The 22,500-nt window shown below is 37.6% G+C and overlaps 1 protein-coding gene across 1 annotated transcript in view; it reads right to left on the reverse strand.

Annotated features, from left to right (window-relative positions):
* Positions 1 to 559: 559 nt before the first annotated feature.
* slc13a3 (solute carrier family 13 member 3) overlaps positions 560 to 22,500 on the reverse strand; it is a 24,481-nt gene continuing 2,540 nt past the window's right edge. The window contains exons 3-13 of the mRNA XM_029427490.1: positions 21,855 to 22,033; positions 20,535 to 20,604; positions 19,435 to 19,614; positions 18,075 to 18,200; positions 17,557 to 17,649; positions 7,847 to 7,951; positions 6,544 to 6,641; positions 4,928 to 5,040; positions 4,345 to 4,506; positions 1,880 to 2,017; positions 560 to 1,227 (exon numbers count right to left, since the gene is read on the reverse strand). Of these exons, the coding sequence (XP_029283350.1) occupies positions 1,045 to 1,227; positions 1,880 to 2,017; positions 4,345 to 4,506; positions 4,928 to 5,040; positions 6,544 to 6,641; positions 7,847 to 7,951; positions 17,557 to 17,649; positions 18,075 to 18,200; positions 19,435 to 19,614; positions 20,535 to 20,604; positions 21,855 to 22,033 (1,447 nt within the window). The 3' untranslated portion in view covers positions 560 to 1,044. The remainder of the gene's footprint in view (positions 1,228 to 1,879; positions 2,018 to 4,344; positions 4,507 to 4,927; positions 5,041 to 6,543; positions 6,642 to 7,846; positions 7,952 to 17,556; positions 17,650 to 18,074; positions 18,201 to 19,434; positions 19,615 to 20,534; positions 20,605 to 21,854; positions 22,034 to 22,500) is intronic.

Genomic DNA, 22,500 nt, shown 5'->3' on the forward strand with positions numbered 1-22,500 from the left:
ACCCACCCAAAATACAAGTATATACCTGAAAATGAGCAGAACGTGTCTCATAGGCAAAAACAAGCTAATTACTAATTATTGATAATAAAACATCAGTTTTACAATTGGCTCCAGTGGAAATTTCAAAGGCAATCTTAAATTATTATTATTAATTATTAAAAGCGAGTTTAGCTGCACATGTGCAGTATACACTAGTACACACAGCGAGGGCAGAAGACACATGAGAAACTGAATATTGACATATTTCTAAACAGTCTTTGATCCTGAAAAGCTTTGGTTCACTTTGTACATCCCGTCCTGCATTGAAACACCACGTGACCTTTTGTACTGACCGTGCTAACACTCTGCACAAGTTAACCATTGTTGTCCGGCCTCGTGATTCACACTTTACTCCAGCAAACAGACATTGTGAGGAATTTACAACCGGCTCTCGCTCTGTGTGTGTGCAGACGCCAACGTGTGTTAAGATATGTGCAAACCTTAAGATCCATTAGTATTAGAAGCTCTGAACAGTACACCTGCTCTGTGCAGGCGCTCCAGCCAACACACCACATGCAACTCAATTATCATAAAACTCATTTATTTGTAACAGCAAATCACTTTGTAACAACATTTACACATTCATTAAGATTCAAACTCTAATATAGAAAAGATTTAAAATATTATTTGTGAGCTTTAAATACACAAACAAGTAATATGATCCCAGTGATTTTAAACAAAAATATATATTTAAAGATAATTATTCACAGAAGTTTGTGTCATTCTTCCAGCAGAGGTCAGCGCAGGAGCTTCAACACAAGCAGCACTCTGCAGTCTTCAGAGCTCCGACTGTCGACGCTGTTGAGCTTCAATGTCTCCTGTGCAGGTCCAGGAAGGCACAGAGTAAAACAATGGAGCTTGTTGCATCATTTGCAACTTAAACTTGGACGTCACAGCGGGAAATCTTTGCCTCCGAGAATCAGAAACGTATTAAATTCATCATAACAGGTAACAGCTGAAGCTCCCGGAGCGTCGGACATGTTACTGACACAGAAAGACGTTTGTTCAGAGTGTAGCATTGAGTGACTGCACGAGAGACAGGTGCACGTCAGTAACAGCAGCAGACTTGTTGTGGGGCATAGCCCACTCAGGGTACGACTTGAGGTCGAACATGGCCACGCCCCACGTGTTCATGGCCAGAGACACGGAGAGGATGCCCAGGATGTTCATCACGATGCCAGTCTTCACCTGAGAGGAGACATGAACATATTTCATGTTTGAGTGCGATCACTATGAAAGTCGCGGTTAGACATCATGTCATTCAGGACGTGAGATTCTCCGGACGCTGTTGAGTCAGAAATGGATTTCTGTTCACACAAATTGCGCGTCGTGATTAAATACAAACATAACGCAAAGACCCAAATTCTTGCGTGTTGTGGTGTCTGTGGCCTCCTGTCGTCAATAATAAACATCTTAAAGCTGCTGAGTTTACATCATTTTAAAGTCACACAGTATGTAGTTATGCATGTGTATTAAACGTATTCATGCCAAATTTAAACGTTATTTTTGAGTGTTGATGGAGCTGGATGCCAAACTCCATTCAGAAAACAAGCAATTTAAGAGTTGTCTGCTTGTCGTGTTGCGGACAGACCTGATGAAGCAACAACTCAGACTTCTTACAAACCAGCATCATGATGGAGTTAATTCGGTATCCTTTTTATCCTTTTATTGCAGTTAAATTACAGCAAAATTATGTGATTTAACTACAAAACACAGATCAAAGGTCATTGAGGAGTAATTAAAATGTGCGAACAACACGAATAAACACAAATGATCCTGCGGTCAAACGCGAGGTGATGGCTTCACGTTTGGTGTGAACAGTGTCTGATGCGAGTCGTACCATGTCTTTGACCATGAGATGTCCTGATGCGAAGGCGATGGAGTTGGGTGGCGTGGACACCGGCAGCATGAAGGCATATGAACATCCTACTGTTGCAGGTATCATGAAGTACAGAGGGTTCACTGAGACGTGAATAGCCTGCAGAAACAAAGAGTTTCAGGAGAGGATGTAAATCATTTCACACCTTCGGTGGCGCCAATACGGCAAACTATTTCATTTGGAAAAGCACCGTTCAAACCCACAAAACTTTATATTCCAGCCAAGATCTACAAGGGCTCCCAGTGTCCCATGTTTCCTTATATAATCTAACATTGTGAGAGATTTGTAAGGGCGATCTTCGCAGTTCAAATTGCAAAAGAACGAAGCGAGATGAACGTCTCAAATGCAGTTTGAAGGGTAAAAATCTGCTCAGGCCTTGTGGAGAGGGTGCATGTTTTAAAGAGTACAACATCCGTAGGTGGGTTGAATCAACACATGGACCCACAGAAACACACCTTTGACTTCCTCCTTAACATGTCCTACATAATGAGTTGCCTAGAGGCTCCTGGCCGCCACCATTATATCCATTTGTTTTATTCTGCGTCCACCCAGTAGAATAGAAGAGAGTTGTTTAGTTTTTTTTAGTTTATACAGCTATCCAAAACAAATGTAAAAGTGAATTTAGACCAATTATAAGGAACATATCAGCATTTCCCCAGTGAGTCGATGCATTCAACTCTGATCATTTCAAATAAAAGTTGTGCATGGCTCCATATCACGACAGGTAATATGGGTGAACTGGCCTTTTAAGCTAAATTACGGGTGGTTAATGTTCAATACGTTTTTAAATAAATGAGAAGCCAGCACACTAAGCCTTCTATATGCCCTGTAAACAATTCTCTCAATGCGTACTTTGCAGTATAGGCACTGCTATAAAGTACAAAAAGCTCCAGATAATGATTATGGACGACAGTTAATGCCCAACAGGCTGCAAACAGAGAGTTTAACAAGGCTTTAACCCTGTTCCCCATCTGCTTCAAGAGTTTCCACTGCTCTGTCTTGTAATGGAGGCTGCACGTGTACCTGACTGTCATGTTCATGTGTAGCAGTTTAAGGACAATCCCTGAACAGATACATGTGTCTGCAAGTCAAGCCCAACCCAAATGCGAAATTTTTTGTTCAACATACATGGAATTAACTTTCCCAAAATTACATCTACCCAGGACGTTTGGGACACCTTGTTCCGGGCAAAAACTAAATAAAAAAAATATGGTTTAAATATGTAATTTTCTGCAAAGAGACACAAAATGACCACAAAGAGACACAAAACGACTTCAAAGAGACAAAAAATGACCAAAAAGAGACATAACGCGACTACAAAGAGACACAAAACGACTACAAAGAGACACAAAATGACTTCAAAGAGACACAAAATGACTTCAAAGAGACACAAAAGGACTGCAAAGAGACACAAAACGACTACAAAGAGACACAAAACGACTACAAAGAGACAACATGACTACAAAGAGACACAAAATGACTTCAAAGAGACACAAAATGACTTCAAAGAAACACAACATGACTACAAAGAGACACAAAAAAACTTCAAAGAGACACAAAATTACTACAAAGAGACACAAAACGACTACAAAGAGACAAAATTACTTCAAAGAGACACAAAATTACTACACAGACACAAAACCACTACAAATAAACACAAAACGACTTCAAAGAGACACAAAATGACTACAAAGAGACACAAAACGACTACAAAGAGACACAACATGACTACAAAGAGACACAAAAAGACTTCAAAGAGACACACAATTACTACAAAGAGACACAGAATTACTACAAAGAGACACAAAAGGACTGCAAAGAGACACAAAACGACTACAAAGAGACACAAAACGACTACAAAGAGACAACATGACTACAAAGAGACACAAAATGACTTCAAAGAGACACAAAATGACTTCAAAGAGACACAAAATGACTTCAAAGAAACACAACATGACTACAAAGAGACACAAAAAAACTTCAAAGAGACACAAAATTACTACAAAGAGACACAAAACGACTTCAAAGAGACACAAAATGACTACAAAGAGACACAAAACGACTACAAAGAGACACAACATGACTACAAAGAGACACAAAAAGACTTCAAAGAGACACACAATTACTACAAAGAGACACAAAACGACTACAAAGAGACACAACATGACTACAAAGAGACACAAAACAACTACAAAGAGACACAACATGACTACAAAGAGACACAAAACAACTACAAAGAGACACACAATGACTTCAAAGAGACACAAAAGGACTACAAATAGAAACAAAACGACTACAAAGAGAGTATATTCCACAGTCCATGTCTTGCATGTCTGAGCCCGGGGGAATATCATTTCATAAAGCTCTGACGTTGGTTTGGCAGACACGCAGCTACAGCGCGTCAGTGAGTTGAACACCGGTCTTACCAGCTCAGCAATGACGGGTAAGAATATGATGATTGTTGCCGTGTTGCTGGCGAACTCAGTGAAGCAGGCCAGGAAAGCAGTGATCAACATCACAGCTGCGGCCGGAGGGACCTCGGCCAGAGGGTGGAGGTGGCCCCCGATCCAGGAGGCGAGCCCGGACTCCTGCCAAACGCCACGAGATCCAGGTCAAAGGTCAAAGGTCAAATCTCAACATAATAAAAGCAAAGTGGAGAACAGAGCCGACAGGAGAGACGTGCACAGAATCATTGAGCTGGAGGGAAACTTACAGAGAGTTAGAGTAAGATGAGCACGGAATCAGTTTTGGTTTATTGGTGCATAACAATAAAGCTCGAGCATGAAATACAAGTGCAAAAGTCAAGAAACATATTATAAAGTATAATACGTTTGTAAAAAAAGAATATGTACAATATATCTGAATAGAAATGTAATAATTACCACTTTACTACATTAAATATGTCGCTACAGTTAACCCACAATGTGAAACCAACAAACGTGAGCGCAGCCTCCCGTCTTCATGCAATGTTTCGCAGGTAAACTGATGAGCGTGAATCAACATGTTTACCTCACAAGCTTTAGCCATCGCGAAGCCGCCGCCGAGCAGCAGGAGGATGTTCCAGGGAACCGACTCCTGAGCCTTCTTCCATGAGAGCAGAGGAATGTACGGCGTGTTAGAAGCTGTGGAAACACAGGATGGTTATATTAAATATAATACGTCCGTATATTTAGGATGTGTTTACTGTAATAAGTCGTCGTCACTGCGTTGATTTAATCTGAGATTCACGTGAATAATACATTTTCCTGCACATCTTTAAAAAGCGTATTTAATTCACAAGTTATTATCTTCAAAAGTAACAAAAGAAAAGAAGAACTTTACTTTAGAGGCTCCTTAGAATCAAACTAGAAGTAATACAATTACAATAGTTATTTAGAGTGCAGCTTCTTAAAGTAAAAATCAATAACTTTGTTTTAGATATTTTATCTTTATTATTCTGTCCTTCATGTTCCGCTCCAAAGCTTTGACCCACATTGTGAAGGACAAACGAGCCCCACGAGCTTTTCCTCTTCTTCTGTTTTACTTGTGTCCAGCGGTTTATTTGACCAGCTGAACATAATATATATACACACACACACACACACACACACACACACACACACACACACACACACACACTGTGACAACATAGTTTTGACAGATTATTCTAATCACAGAAACAGAGAAAGTACAGTTTCACATCCAGACGGGACATTTACTCTATAATCCCTCTTTAATCTACATTATTAACATTCCTCGTCTTATTTGCAGTATTTGCAATAATCGTGTCAGAGTTACAGAACGGAGCGCTTCAAAACTTTTACAAATATTTACTATATTTTGTTTGGCACAATTAACTTTATACAAACATATATATATTTTTATTTATACAATAACCTCAATGATATTATCCCAGTCAGTAAAATATTCGATGATATATTAAATATAACTGAAATCTGAGTACAGCACGAGACTGTCCTCCACCTGTCCCGCACAACCTCCTGTACGCAAAGAGAAGGACCCGCCCCCATCGCTGCTCTGCCAATCACAAGGCCGCTGGCTCTGTCAGGTTTCCTGTGATTGGCCGAGAGCCTATTCGGTCCCCAGCTGACTAAGATCCCAGACACGAGGACGCACGCTGCAATATTACTGAAAAGAAGATACCTCCACCTGAGAGCCTCCACCTCAGAGACCAGCGGGGAAGATGCAGGTGAGGCAGCACCTATAATAATCATCTGGCAGTGGGAACCTGCACATGTTTAAAATACAAACCTGAATCTATGAACTTGTGTGTTCATTGAAGAGTATTGATAATATCAGCTGTGTTTATACACTGCACCAGCCCAGCTGAATATAAAACACTTATACAATATATATATAGTGGGGGTCCCTGCTCCATCTCTCCTTCAGTTCGGGGGTCCTTGGTCTTGAAGAGAATGGATCTGAAGCCTTCAGAACTTCAGTAACGTGTTTCTGATTCTGGTCTTTGGGTAAATGTTAACTGTCTCTCGTGTTCAGAGAATAAATATAGCATTGAGAAGAAAATCTCACTTTTCAGACAAACTATTGGACAGATTTTGAACATTTCTTCAGATTAGTTTGCACAGGAAGTGTTCAGGTGACCTGAGTGTTCAGAGCTTTCTGACCTTGAGGGTCGAGCCACCAGCTCAGAGACGGTTTCTGCGAAGGGAAGAAGAACAGAATGGAGACGATGATCACACCTGTGACGGCGTCTGAGACGTACCTGAAAGACAACGAGGAGGGCGGCGTCAACAGAGATGCATCTGAAACAGACTCACTGTGAAGATTACAAACAGGAAGCAGATACAAGAAGCAGACTCACTGCAGAGATTACAAACAGGAAGCAGATACAAGAAGCAGACTCACTGCAGAGATTACAAACAGGAAGCAGATACAAGAAGCAGACTCACTGCGAAGATTACAAACAGGAAGCAGATACAAGAAGCAGACTCACTGCGAAGATTACAAACAGGAAGCAGATACAAGAAGCAGACTCACTGCAGAGATTACAAACAGGAAGCAGATACAAGAAGCAGACTCACTGCAGAGATTACAAACAGGAAGCAGATACAAGAAGCAGACTCACTGCGGAGATTACAAACAGGAAGCAGATACAAGAAGCAGACTCACTGCAGAGATTACAAACAGGAAGCAGATACAAGAAGCAGACCTCACTGCAGAGATTACAAACAGGAAGCAGATACAAGAAGCAGACTCACTGCGAAGATTACAAACAGGAAGCAGATACAAGAAGCAGACTCACTGCGAGATTACAAACAGGAAGCAGATACAAGAAGCAGACTCACTGCAGAGATTACAAACAGGAAGCAGATACAAGAAGCAGACTCACTGCGAAGATTACAAACAGGAAGCAGATACAAGAAGCAGACTCACTGCAGAGATTACAAACAGGAAGCAGATACAAGAAGCAGACTCACTGCAGAGATTACAAACAGGAAGCAGATACAAGAAGCAGACTCACTGCGAAGATTACAAACAGGAAGCAGATACAAGAAGCAGACTCACTGCAGAGATTACAAACAGGAAGCAGATACAAGAAGCAGACTCACTGCGAAGATTACAAACAGGAAGCAAGATACAAGAAGCAGACTCACTGCAGAGATTACAACAGGAAGCAGATACAAGAAGCAGACTCACTGCAGAGATTACAAACAGGAAGCAGATACAAGAAGCAGACTCACTGCAGAGATTACAAACAGGAAGCAGATACAAGAAGCAGACTCACTGCGAAGATTACAAACAGGAAGCAGATACAAGAAGCAGACTCACTGCAGAGATTACAAACAGGAAGCAGATACAAGAAGCAGACTCACTGCAGAGATTACAAACAGGAAGCAGATACAAGAAGCAGACTCACTGCAGAGATTACAAACAGGAAGCAGATACAAGAAGCAGAGTCTTCCTCACCCTTTCTTAAAGATCACAGACCAGCCCGTCACAAACTTGGGATCTCTAGTGAAGAGCAGGACAGCAAACAACACGAAGAAGAAGGAGATCGCCCTCTCTGCAAAACTGAGTGAGCAAACACACACACACACACACACACACACACACACACACCACACACACACACACACACACACACACACACAAACTAAAGACATAACGAACGATCTTGACACTATATGACGGACACTTCAGATATTTAACTGATTAATTATTCAAAGCTTTGGTTACATTTTAAAAGTTTGTACATCAAACAAATGCAGGAATAAAAGAGCTTTAGGTGTGTATTCTGTGTGTATTCTGTTGTGTATTCTGTGTGTATTCTGTGTATTCTGTGTGTATTCCTGTGTGGATTCTGTGTATTCTGTGTGTATTCTGTGTATTCTGTGTATTCTGTGTGTATCTGTGTGTATTCTGTGTATTCTCTGTGTTGTATTCTGTGTGTATCTGTGTGTATTCTGGTGTATTCTGTGTATTCTGTGTGTATTCTGTGTGTATTCTGTGTGTATTCTTGTGTATTCTGTGGTATTCTGTTGTGTATTCTGTGTATTCTGTGTATTCTGTGTGTATTCTGTGTGTATTCTGTGTATTCTGTGTATTCTGTGTGTATTCTGTGTATTCTGTGTATTCTGTGTGTATTCTGTGTATTCTGTGTATTCTGTGTATTCTGTGTATTCTGTGTGTATTCTGTGTATTCTGTGTGTATTCTGTGTGTATTCTGTGTATTCTGTGTATTCTGTGTATTCTGTGTGTATTCTGTGTATTCTGTGTGTATTCTGTGTATTCTGGTGTATTCTGTGTATTCTGTGGTAGTTTCTGTGTAATTCTGTGTATGGTGGTGTATTCTGTGTATTCTGTGTATTCTTGTGTATTCTGTGTGTATTCGTGTGTATTCTGTGTATTCGTGTATTCTGTGTATTCTGTGTATTCTGTGTTATTCTGTGTGTATTCTGTGTGTATTCTGTGTGTATTCTGTGTGTATTCTGTGTATTCTGTGTGTATTCTGGTGTATTCGTGTGTATTCTGCTGTAATTCTGTGTGTATTCTGTGTGTATTCTGTGTATTCTGTGTGTATTCTGTGTATTCTGTGTATTCTTGTGTATTCTGTGTGTATTCTGTGTATTCTGTGTATTCTGTGTATTCTGTGTATTCTGTGTGTATTCTGTGTATTCTGTGTTATTCTGTGTATTCTGTGTGTATTCTGTGTATTCTGTGTATTCTGTGTATTCTGTGTGTATTCTGTGTATTCTGTGTGTATTCTGTGTATTCTGTGTATTCTGTGTGTATTCTGTGTATTCTGTGTTATTCTGTGTATTCTGTGTATTCTGTGTGTATTCTGTGTATTCTGTGTGTATTCTGTGTATTCTGTGTGTATTCTGTGTATTCTGTGTATTCTGTGTGTATTCTGTGTATTCTGTGTATTCTGTGTGTATTCTGTGTATTCTGTGTGTATTCTGTGTATTCTGTGTATTCTGTGTATTCTGTGTGTATTCTGTGTATTCTGTGTATTCTGTGTGTATTCTGTGTATTCTGTGTGTATTCGTGTGTATTCTGTGTATTCTGTGTGTATTCTGTGTATTCTGTGTATTCTGTGTGTATTCTGTGGTATTCTGTGTATTCTGTGTGTATTCTGTGTATTCTGTGTATTCTGTGTATTCTGTGTGTATTCTGTGTATTCTGCTGTGTATTCTGTGTATTCTGTGTGTGTTCTGTGTGTATTCTGTGGTATTATGTGTATTCTGTGTATTCTGTGTATTCTGTGTGTATTCTGTGTGTATTCTGTATGTATTCTGTGTGTATTCTGTGTGTATTCTGTGTATTCTGTGTGTATTCTGTGTATTATGTGTATTCTGTGTGTATTCTGTGTATTCTGTGTATTCTGTGTATTCTGTGTGTATTCTGTGTATTCTGTATGTATTATGTGGTGTATTATGTGTGTATTCTGTGTATTCTGTGTGTATTCTGTGGTATTCTGTTGGTATTCTGTGTATTCTGTGTGTATTCTGTGTATTATGTGTATTCTGTGTATTCTGTGTGTATTCTGTGTATTCTGTGTATTCTGTGTATTCGTGTGTATTCTGTGTATTCTTATGTATTCTGTGTGTATTATGTGTGTATTGTGTGTATTCTGTGTGTATTCTGTGTAGTCTGTGTATTCTGTGTGTATTCTGTGTATTCTGTGTGTATTCTGTGTGTATTCTGTGTATTCTGTGTGTATTCTGTGTATTCTGTGTGTATTCTGTGTATTCTGTGTGTATTCTGTGTGTATTCTGTGTATTCTGTGTATTCTGTGTATTCTGTGTATTCTGTGTGTATTCTGTGTATTCTGTGTATTCTGTGTGTATTCTCTGTGTATTCTGTGTGTATTCTGTGTGTATTCTGTGTGTATTCTGTGTGTATTCTGTGTGTATTCTGTGTGTATTCTGTGTGTAATTCTGTGTATTCTGTGTGTATTCTGTGTGTATTCTGTGTATTCTGTGTGTATTCTGTGTGTATTCTGTGTATTCTGTGTATTCTGTGTATTCTGTGTGTATTCTGTGTATTCTGTGTATTCTGTGTATTCTGTGTATTCTGTGTATTCTGTGTATTCTGTGTATTCTGTGTATTCTGTGTGTATTCTGTGTGTATTCTGTGTATTCTGTGTGTATTCTGTGTATTCTGTGTATTCTGTGTATTCTGTGTGTATTCTGTGTATTCTGTGTATTCTGTGTATTCTGTGTGTATTCTGTGTATTCTGTGTGTATTCTGTGTATTCTGTGTATTCTGTGTGTATTCTGTGTGTATTATGTGTGTATTCTGTGTATTCTGTGTGTATTCTGTGTGTATTCTGTGTATTCTGTGTGTATTCTGTGTATTCTGTGTATTCTGTGTATTCTGTGTATTCTGTGTATTCTGTGTGTATTCTGTGTATTCTGTGTGTATTCTGTGTATTCTGTGTGTATTCTGTGTGTATTCTGTGTATTCTGTGTGTATTCTGTGTGTATTCCTGTGTATTCTGTGTTATTCTGTGTGTATTCTGTGTATTCTGTGTGTATTCTTGTGTATTCTTGTGTATTCTGTGTGTATTCGTGTTCTGTGTGATTCTGTGTATTCTGTGTATTCTGGTGTATTCTGTGTGTATTCTTGTGTATTCTGTGTGTATTCTGTGTATTCTGTGTGTATTCTGTGTATTCTGTGTATTCTGTGTGTATTATGTGTATTCTGTGTATTCCTGTGTGTATTCTGTGGTATTCTGTGTATTCTGTGTATTCTGTGTAGTCTGTGTATTCTGTGTGTATTCTGTGTATTCTGTGTATTCTGTGTGTATTCTGTGTATTCTGGTGTTCGGTATTCCTGTGTGTATTCTGTGTATTCTGTGTATTACTGTGTTCTGTATATTCTGTGTGTATTCTGTGTGTATTCTGTGTGTATTCTGTGTATTCTGTGTGTATTCTGTGTGTATTCTTGTGTATTCTGTGTATTCTGTGTGTATTCTGTGTATTCTGTGTGTATTCTGTGTATTCTGTGTATTCTGTGTATTCTGTGTGTATTCTGTGGTATTCTGTGTATTCTGTGTGTATTCTGTGTAATTCTGTGTGTATTCTGTGTATTCTTGTGTGTATTCTGTGTGTATTCTGTGTATTCTGTATGTATTCTGTGTGTATTATGTTGTATTCTGTGGTATTTCTGTGTGTATTCTGTTGTATTCTGTGTATTCTGGTGTATTCTGTGGTATTCTGTTGGTATTCTGTGTATTCTGTGTATTATGTGTATTCTGTGTTATTATGTGTGTATTCTGTGTATTCTGTGTATTCTGTGTGTATTCTGTGTGTATTCTGTGTATTCTGTGTGTATTCTGGTGTATTCTGTGTATTCTGTGTATTCTGTGTGTATTCTGGTGTATTATGTGTATTCTGTGTATTCTGTGTGTATTCTGTGTATTCTGTGTATTCTGTGTTATTCTGTGTATTCTGAGGTATTCTGTGTGTATTATGTGTGTATTCTGTGTATTCTGTTGTATTCTGTGTGTATTCTGTGTATGCTGTGTGTATTCTGTGTGTATCTGTGTATTCTGTGTATTCTGTGTGTATTCTGTGGTATTCTTGTATTCTGTGTGTATTCTGTGTATTCCTGGTGTATTCTGTGTGTATTCTGTGTATTCTGTGTATTCTGTGTGTATTCTGTGTATTCTGTGTATTCTGTGTATTCTGTGTGTATTCTGTGTATTCTGTGTATTCTGTGTATTCTGTGTGTATTCTGTGTATTCTGTGTATTCTGTGTGTATTCTGTGTATTCTGTATGTATTCTGTGTGTATTATGTGTGTATTCTGTGTATTCTGTGTATTCTGTGTGTATTCTGTGTATTCTGTGTGTATTCTGTGTATTCTGTGTATTCTGTGTATTCTGTGTATTCTGTGTATTCTGTGTGTATTATGTGTGTATTCTGTGTATTCTGTGTATTCTGTGTGTATTCTGTGTGTATTCTGTGTATTCTGTGTGTATTTTGTGTATTCTGTGTATTCTGTGTATTCTGTGTGTATTCTGTGTATTCTGTGTATTCTGTGTATTCTGTGTGTATTCTGTGTATTCTGTGTATTCTGTGTGTATTCTGTGTATTCTGTGTATTCTGTGTGTATTCTGTGTGTATTCTGTGTATTCTGTGTATTCTGTGTGTATTCTGTGTATTCTGTGTGTATTCTGTGTGTATTCTGTGTATTCTGTGTATTCTGTGTGTATTCTGTGTATTCTGTGTATTCTGTGTGTATTCTGTGTATTCTGTGTATTCTGTGTGTATTCTGTGTGTATTCTGTGTATTCTGTGTGTATTCTGTGTATTCTGTGTATTCTGTGTGTATTCTGTGTGTATTCTGTGTATTCTGTGTGTATTCTGTGTGTATTCTGTGTGTATTCTGTGTATTCTGTGTATTCTGTGTGTATTCTGTGTATTCTGTGTATTCTGTGTATTCTGTGTATTCTGTGTGTATTCTGTGTGTATTCTGTGTATTCTGTGTGTATTCTGTGTATTCTGTGTATTCTGTGTGTAATCTCTGTGTATTCTGTGTATTCTGTGTGTATTCTGTGTGTATTCTGTGTATTCTGTGTGTATTCTGTGTATTCTGTGTATTCTGTGTGTATTCTGTGTGTATTCTGTGTATTCTTCTGTGTATTCCTGGTGTATTCTGTGTATTCTCTGTGTATTCTGGGTGTATTCTCTGTGTATTCTGTGTGTATTCTGTGTATTCTGTGTGTATTCTGTGTATTCTGTGTGTATTCTGTGTATTCTGTGTAGTTCTGTGTAGTCTGTGTGTGTATTCCTGTGTAATTCTGTGTATTCTGTGTGTATTCTGTGTGTATTCTGTGTATCTGTGTGTATTCTGTGTATTCTGTGTTATTCTGTGTATTCTGTGTATTCTGCGTGTATTCTGTGTATTCTGTGTAGTCTGTGTGTATGCTGTGTGTAGTCTGTGTATTCTGTATATTCTGTGTGTATTCTGTGTGTATTCTGTGTGGTATTCTGTGTATTCTGTGTGTATTCATGTGTATTCTGTGTGTATTCTGTGTATTCTGTGTATTCTGTGTGTATTCTGTGTGTATTCTGTGTATTAGTGGTGTATTCTGTGTATTCTGTGTGTATTCTGTGTATTCTGTGTAATTCTGTGTTATTCTGTGTGTATTCTGTGTATTCTGTGTGTATTCTGTGTATTCTCTGTGTATTCTGTGTGTATTCTGTGTGTATTCTGTGTATTCTGTGGTGTATTCCTGTGTATTCTGTTTTGTATTCTGTTGTTGTATTCTGTTGTATTCTGTGTGTATTCTGTGTATTCTGTGGTATTCTGTGTGTATTCTGTGTGTATTCTGTGTATTCTGTGTGTATTCTGTGTATTCTCTGTGTATTCTCTGTGTATTCTGTGTGTATTCTGTGTATTCTGTGTGTATTCTGTGTATTCTGTGTATTCTGTGTGTATTCTGTGTATTCTGTGTATTCTGTGTGTATTCTGTGTATTCTCTGTGTATTCTGTGTATTCTGTGTGTATTCTGTGTATTCTGTGTATTCTGTGTGTATTCTGTGTATTCTGTGTATTCTGTGTATTCTGTGTGTATTTTGTGTATTCTGTGTATTCTGTGTATTCTGTGTGTATTCTGTGTATTCTGTGTGTATTATGTGTATTCTGTGTGTATTATGTGTATTCTGTGTATTCTGTGTGTATTCTGTGTATTCTGTATGTATTCTGTTGTGTATTCTGTGTGTATTCTGTGTGTATTCTGTGTATTCTGTGTATTCTGTGTATTCTGTGTGTATTCTGTGTGTATTCTGTGTATTCTGTGTGTATTCTGTGTATTCTGTGTATTCTGTGTGTATTCTGTGTATTCTGTGTGTATTCTGTGTGTATTCTGTGTGTATTCTGTGTGTATTCTGTGTGTATTCTGTGTATTCTGTGTATTCTGTGTATTCTGTGTATTCTGTGTGTATTCTGTGTATTCTGTGTGTATTCTGTGTATTCTGTGTATTCTGTGTGTATTCTGTGTGTATTCTGTGTATTCTGTGTATTCTGTGTGTATTCTGTGTATTCTGTGTGTATTCTGTGTATTCTGTGTGTATTCTGTGTGTATTCTGTGTGTATTCTGTGTATTCTGTGTGTTCTGTGTGTATTCTGTGTGTATTCTGTGTATTCTCTGTGTATTCTGTGTATTCTCTGTGTATTCTGTGTATTCTGTGTGTATTCTGTGTATTCTCTGTGTATTCTGTGTATTCTCTGTGTATTCTGTGTGTATTCTGTGTATTCTGTGTATTCTGTGTATTCTGTGTATTCTCTGTGTATTCTGTGTATTCTGTGTGTATTCTCTGTGTATTCTGTGTGTATTCTCTGTGTATTCTGTGTGTATTCTGTGTATTCTTGTGTATTCTGTGTATTCTGTGTGTATTCTGTGTGTATTCTCTGTGTATTCTGTGTATTCTGTGTGTATTCTGTGTGTATTCTCTGTGTATTCTGTGTGTATTCTCTGTGTATTCTGTGTATTCTGTGTATTCTGTGTGTATTCTCTGTGTATTCTGTGTATTCTGTGTGTATTCTGTGTGTATTCTGTGTGTATTCTGTGTATTCTCTGTGTATTCTCTGTGTATTCTCTGTGTATTCTGTGTATTCTGTGTGTATTCTGTGTGTATTGTGTATTCTGTGTGTATTCTGTGTATTCTCTGTGTATTCTGTGTATTCTGTGTGTATTCTGTGTGTATTCTGTGTGTATTCTCTGTGTATTCTGTGTATTCTCTGTGTATTCTCTGTGTATTCTCTGTGTATTCTGTGTATTCTCTGTGTATTCTGTGTCTTCTGTGTATTCTCTGTGTATTCTCTGTGTATTCTCTGTGTATTCTTTCTGTGTATTCTGTGTATTCTCTGTGTATTCTCTGTGTATTCTGTGTATTCTGTGTGTATTCTGTGTGTATTCTGTGTATTCTCTGTGTATTCTCTGTGTATTCTCTGTGTATTCTGTGTATTCTCTGTGTATTCTGTGTATTCTCTGTGTATTCTCTGTGTATTATGTGTATTCTCTGTGTATTCTGTGTGTATTCTGTGTATTCTGTGTATTCTCTGTGTTTTCTGTGTATTCTCTGTGTATTCTCTGTGTATTCTCTGTGTATTCTGTGTATTCTGTGTATTCTCTGTGTATTCTGTGTGTATTCTGTGTATTCTGTGTATTCTCTGTGTATTCTGTGTATTCTCTGTGTATTCTCTGTGTATTCTCTGTATATTCTGTGTATTCTGTGTGTTCTCTGTATATTCTGTGTATTCTCTGTGTATTCTGTGTATTCTGTGTATTCTGTGTGTATTCTGTGTATTCTCTGTGTATTCTGTGTATTCTGTGTGTATTCTGTGTATTCTCTGTGTATTCTGTGTATTCTCTGTGTATTCTGTGTGTATTCTGTGTATTCTCTGTGTATTCTGTGTATTCTGTGTATTCTCTGTGTATTCTGTGTATTCTCTGTGTATTCTCTGTGTATTCTGAGTATTCTGTGTGTTCTCTGTGTATTCTGTTTGTATTCTCTGTGTATTCTTTGTATTCTCTGTGTATTCTCTGTGTATTCTCTGTGTATTCTGTGTATTCTCTGTGTATTCTGTGTATTCTCTGTGATTCTCTGTGTATTCTCTGTGTATTCTGTGTATTCTCTGTGTATTCTGTGTATTCTCTGTGTATTCTGTGTATTCTGTGTGTATTCTGTGTGTATTCTGTGTGTATTCTGTGTATTCTGTGTATTCTCTGTGTATTCTCTGTGTATTCTCTGTGTATTCTGTGTATTCTCTGTGTATTCTGTGTATTCTCTGTGTATTCTCTGTGTATTCTGTGTATTCTCTGTGTATTCTGTGTGTATTCTTTGTATTCTGTGTATTCTCTGTGTTTCTGTGTATTCTCTGTGTATTCTGTGTGTATTCTGTGTGTATTCTGTGTATTCTGTGTATTCTCTGTGTATTCTGTGTGTATTCTGTGTATTCTGTGTATTCTCTGTGTATTCTGTGTATTCTCTGTGTATTCTCTGTGTATTCTCTGTATATTCTGTGTATTCTGTGTGTTCTCTGTATATTCTGTGTATTCTCTGTGTATTCTGTGTATTCTGTGTATTCTGTGTGTATTCTGTGTATTCTCTGTGTATTCTGTGTATTCTGTGTGTATTCTGTGTATTCTCTGTGTATTCTGTGTATTCTCTGTGTATTCTGTGTATTCTGTGTATTCTGTGTGTATTCTGTGTATTCTCTGTGTATTCTGTGTATTCTGTGTATTCTCTGTGTATTCTGTGTATTCTCTGTGTATTCTCTGTGTATTCTGTGTATTCTGTGTGTTCTCTGTGTATTCTGTTTGTATTCTCTGTGTATTCTTTGTATTCGCTGTGTATTCTGTGTGTATTCTGTGTATTCTGTGTATTCTCTGTGTATTCTGTGTATTCTCTGTGTATTCTCTGTGTATTCTGTGTATTCTGTGTATTCTCTGTGTATTCTGTGTATTCTCTGTGTATTCTGTGTATTCTCTGTGTATTCTGTGTATCTGTGTGTATTCTCTGTGTATTCTGTGTATTCGCTGTGTATTCTCTGTGTATTCTCTGTGTCTTCTGTGTATTCTCTGTGTATTCCCTGTGTATTCTCTGTGTATTCTCTGAGTATTCTGTGTATTCTCTGTGTATTCTGTGTATTCTCTGTGTATTCCCTGTGTATTCTCTGTGTATTCTCTGTGTATTCTGTGTATTTTCTGTGTATTCCCTGTGTATTCTGTGTGTATTCTGTGTATTCTATGTGTATTCCCTGTGTATTCTCTGTGTATTCTCTGTGTATTCTGTGTATTCTCTGTGTATTCTGTGTATTCTCAGTGTATTCCCTGTGTATTCTGTGTATTCTCTGTGTATTCTGTGTATTCGCTGTGTATTCTGAGTGTATTCTGTATATTCTGTGTATTCTCTGTGTATTCTGTGTATTCTCTGTGTATTCTCTGTGTATTCTGTGTATTCTGTGTATTCTCTGTGTATTCTGTGTATTCTCTGTGTATTCTGTGTATTCTCTGTGTATTCCCTGTGTATTCTGTGTATTCTCTGTGTATTCCCTGTGTATTCTGTGTATTCTCTGTGTATTCTCTGTGTATTGTGTGTATTGTGTGCATCACAGAGCTGCCGGCTGCGTTGCCGTGATTCACAGAAGCACGCGTCCTCACTTCATGGGCCCCAGCTTCCTGTAGTCGTCCACGATGAGAGCCTTCGCTCGGGCCTCCGCCTGTGCTCGCCGGTCGTGTTGCGTGATGCACAATCTGCATAAAACACATATTACAAGAAAAGGAAATGAGAGAAGAACATTAATCCCTATTTACAGAGATATGAATGACTAAAAGTACGAATACCACACTGTTAAAATACTCAGTAAAAGTACGTAAATATATAATCAGAAAAATGTACTTTAAAACTGAACTCAATGCAGAAACTTCGTCACATTTGAGAAGCTGGAAACTTAATTTCTTTATATGACAAATCAATGAATCGGGTAAATCATTCCAGCTGCACTTTTATATTCACGCGTCGTTTAATCTAAAACATATTTTAAAAACTCTTCATATCTTCAAAAAACTTTATTTGTAAAGTAAGTTTATTTCCCCTCAGAAGATAAAACTTCTATTGTCTTGGCTTTAAGTGGTAACGATATCTCTGCAGTGATAATATTATGATTGTATAAAGTTACCGGGTGTTCAGTCCCCCGTGCAGGAACGCGATCCAAAGCCATCCCAGAAACAGGAAGAGGAGCATGAGCGGAAACGCAAACGCAAACCAGGAGCCGAAGTTGATGACGTCACATTCTGGGAAGTAGCTGGAAAACAAAGAAATTATTGTTTTAAATCAGGGGTAGCCAACGTAGTCCCTGCTTCATCTCGTATTGTCTTAGTACGGGGGTAGCCAACGCGAGGCGACTGGTCGCCCGCAGAGACTACGTGAGTCGCCCGCAGATCATGTTCTAAAAATAGCACTAGTCACCATGGAGCTCCGTCTAAAATTTGTATTTAATTGTTTTGCTGTTGTTTTTTTGAATCAATAACACTTGAATTATTCTTTATTTTAAAATTACAATATTGAATAAAGAATAAAAAAAACTGAAATGTTTTATGTATATGAACTCTGACCCTGTAGGGGCAAGCTAAATCTGCATTTCCCTTTTCGCTGAGATACTAGCGGTGGGGCGCTAGCTGCGTTTTTTACGTTAAATATGGCAGAGAAGCGAAAGAAAACAAAATATTTGCACAATGATTGGGAGGAAGAATTATTTTTTACAATAGTGAAAGAAAAGTGTGTGTGTCTCATTTGTGGGGCGACGGCAAAGCGGCACATTGTGGAGACACTTCGGTACGTGTCACAGAAGCTACCATGCTATATATATATAATATATATATATATAATATATTATATATATAATATATAATATATATATAATATATAATATATATATATTATATATCAACTAACTAACTAACTAACTAACTAACTAACTAACTAGCACCTGCAGCACTGCGGGCAGAACAAGCCGAGAGTTAAAGCAGCTGTGGACAGCAGCATCTCTTTTCACAAGGCCGGTGAACAAGTCACACAAAGCAACAGAAGCTTCATTTAGAGCTGCACATTATTAATAAAGAACAAGAAAGCCTTTTCGGACGGAGCGGTCTTGAAAAGTGCAATGATGGTTATTATTGAAAACACTGTTCAAAGACGAGAAGAAAGGTTCAGAAGTGATCATAAATAATGTTTAAATATATCTGTTTCCTACCATAAATCATTGTTAATAATCATTGTGAGGAATAATTAACATTAACATGCGATCAGACTCTTCACATATATGAATATTTATTATTATTATGATTATTATTATTATTATTAATGATAATATTATCATTAAAGGTGAACCGTGCAACTTTGTTATTCAGGAAGTTTGTATGAAGCAAGTAGCCCTTTGTATTATTCAGCACCTTGAAGCACCTCTCAGTATCACAAAGGTCGGTGACCCCTGTTTTAAATGATGCAAAGTTTAAACGCTGCACAAAATCAAAAGTTACCTCTTCAGCTGTCCGATCAGGATGAGGTTGGGCGCGGTGCCCGTCAGCGTGGCGGTGCCTCCGATACTGGCTGCATAAGGAATGCAGATCAGGAATCCTTTCCACACCTTCAGCTGATACTCAGACTCGGAGCGGATCTCCGCCGCCGTCCTCGTGTCGCTCTGCTCCGCTCCGTCCGTCCTGCTCAACACCAGGAACACACGTCAACACTTCGAGTTCGATGAGAAGAAGGACGCGACAAACTAAAAGTTACAGCCTTCAGCCTGTTAGCTTAGCTTAGCACAAAGACTGGGAACAGCTCGCCGGGCCGGTTTAAAGCGAACTGTAAAACTCACAAATAAACACTGTTGGTTTTTTATTTGTATTTAACAAATAGGTGAATTCACAAAGAATGAATTGCTTTAATGATAAAACAGGTTAAATCTCGGCCATAAAGTTTTGCAGCTGAGTACAATTTGCACTTTTTTTGCAAAAACTAATAAAATATTATTAGTTTATTAATTGTATTTATATTTATATTTAATTTATATAATATCGGGGTTTTTCCCCTCATGTATTCTTTTAACGACCTGTAGGGGAGCTTTTCGTTTTATGACACAACTGTCATTGCATCCCAAAATAAATAAGTTATAATAACATATTTTATAGATGAGCTTCAGCACAAACTCTCTGAAGACGTTAATAACTTCCTGCAGCTGTGTGACGTCAGCTGATCTTTGTGAATTGGACAGTTTTTGCAATGAGTCTTATTTGCATAGAAACGGCCAATTCTGCACCAAATGTAAGAATATTATCACGTTCAAATACGTGAGACGCTGTTTGCTTGGCTGCATAGTAAGAAGCGTATTTTACTCTTTGAGGGTTTTTTGTTTAATTTGTGCAGATAAAACGACACAGAGTTTCACAGGAGGTTGTGTGCGAGACTATTTCTTGGATTTTGTTATCGTGGGAGACAGAGCCGAGCTGTTTCCTCTTATGCTAAGCTAACGTTCTCCTTGTTGTAGCATCATATTCACCACATGCCAGAGAAATCTTGTAGTTAAACACGTGAGAATATTTCGATGCTTGAGGATGTTCAGGATTGTGAGTGTTTTTCTTACCCGTCTGTTGACAGTATTTGTTTTTCCGAGTTCACTGAGGTCAGTGAATGCATCTTTACAGTGGACTGACCTGACAGGAAGAAAACAGTTTGTGTCTGCAGTCAGTTTCAGCTCTCTGTAATATATGACTTTGCATCCGTCCAGCATAATAAATCATAAACTTTGAGGACTGATTGGAAAAACTGTACAAAGTTCACATCTTAGATTAAATATTAAAGGCCAAAGTTGAAACACTACAACCATCTTCACTGTCTGTGCACAAATCATTTTGTAAAGTCACTATTTGACAGCGAAATGAAACTGGCATTAATAGTTTTTTGTTTTGTTATCTGGGGAAGCGTAAAAAGCTGCAAACATTGACAACCTGATGAAGTGAAGTGTTGCTTATTCACACATCCAGCTGTTACAGAGCAACATGATCCTTTATTTATTATATTATTATATGTTGGGATCTTCTAGTGGTTTTCAATAAAGACTAAAGTCATGTTTAATCTTCATGATTATTAAGAAGGAAGCGAGATGTCTCACTCCTTAGCTACTTCCATCCTCAAATACAGAAAAAAGGATTTGTTTAATTTATCTGGCAAGTGAGATTTAGTAGCCCGACGTGGCATTTTAGTTGCCCCGAGCAAGCGGGCGATCCTTATTGAGCCGGGGTTTACATCAATATATAATTTAACGTTGGTGGCTAAAAACAAAGTTTACTTATATTACAATTATTAATCTTACATATCCATAGATAGATACAATAGCACATCGTCTGCAAACAGTCGCATTTAAAAAAGAAACTTAACTCACTTCCAAAACAAAAACCAGATTAAGATTCTACCCACACGAGGCGGCTGCGGTTCATAGAATACGACGGCAAACAGTTAAAAAAACAAAAAGATGAGCTTTAAGACGTTAAAATTAAAATAAATTAAATAATTGTTCTTTTCAATCTGGCTTTTAATTTCTTACCTTTAGAGGTTTAAATCATTGGTTTTTACATTATTTTTTTATTTACTGATTTTCAACATTATATTATTTTAGTGTTTTAAATCTTTGTCCTGCAAACTTTTAGTTATTGTATATTTCTGTTTCTTTTTCCATGTGAAGCACTTTGGTCTGTAGTAAAAGTAAATAAAGTTAAATTGAGTTGATAAATCTGGTTGGACTCGTTGTTAAAACACAAATATTAATTAGAGCAGCTTTGCATTTATATTTTATATTGTGTATTCTATACTTTATATCTTTCTAGTGTTGAATCATTTACTCCTGATAACCTGCAGCTGTGACATTAAAGTCTTTAATCTATTTTACAGTCTTTAAACAACGTACCGTTTATGATGTCGTTCTCAGGATCCTCTGTGGACTTGCACTTCTGCTTCAGGCTCTCCAGGTCTCCGAACAGGCTCTCCAGGATGGCGCTGGCGATGGGTAGCATCATGGCCGTGGTGGCGGTGTTGCTGAGCCACATGGACAGGAAGGCGGAGGTCAGCATCATGCCCAGAATGAGCCTGAAGGGAAACAATTCAAACTTAACTCACAGGTTCTCAACTTGTTTTCAGCCACAGACCCTGACAGGATAGAGGATATCGTGGGGACTCACCTGCATCCTCGAGCACGTACGCACCTTCTCCCAGATGACAGTCGCCGTTTTAAACACAAGTTTAGCATTCTAAATTGATTGAATTTATTGTCACTCTGATTATACAAAGAACAGTAGTGTGAAATTCTTTAGCTCCGTAAAGACAACAATAAATATAAAGTCAAATATAATAAAATGTAATATAAGCATAAAAAGATTGCATTAATGCAGAAAGTTGGATCGCACATTGTGTGTCGGGGTAATGTTTGTAAAGTCAATTACTTTATTGATGTTTTTATAAATTAAGTATTTGTACATTTGTTATTTCAATTTATTGACGTAAATAACTTCATGTATCGAGAAAAACAATCAAATGAACTTGTTATCACGGGGAAG

Source organism: Cottoperca gobio, unplaced genomic scaffold, assembly GCF_900634415.1.
Source record: "Cottoperca gobio unplaced genomic scaffold, fCotGob3.1 fCotGob3_329arrow_ctg1, whole genome shotgun sequence".
NCBI lineage: Eukaryota > Metazoa > Chordata > Actinopteri > Perciformes > Bovichtidae > Cottoperca > Cottoperca gobio.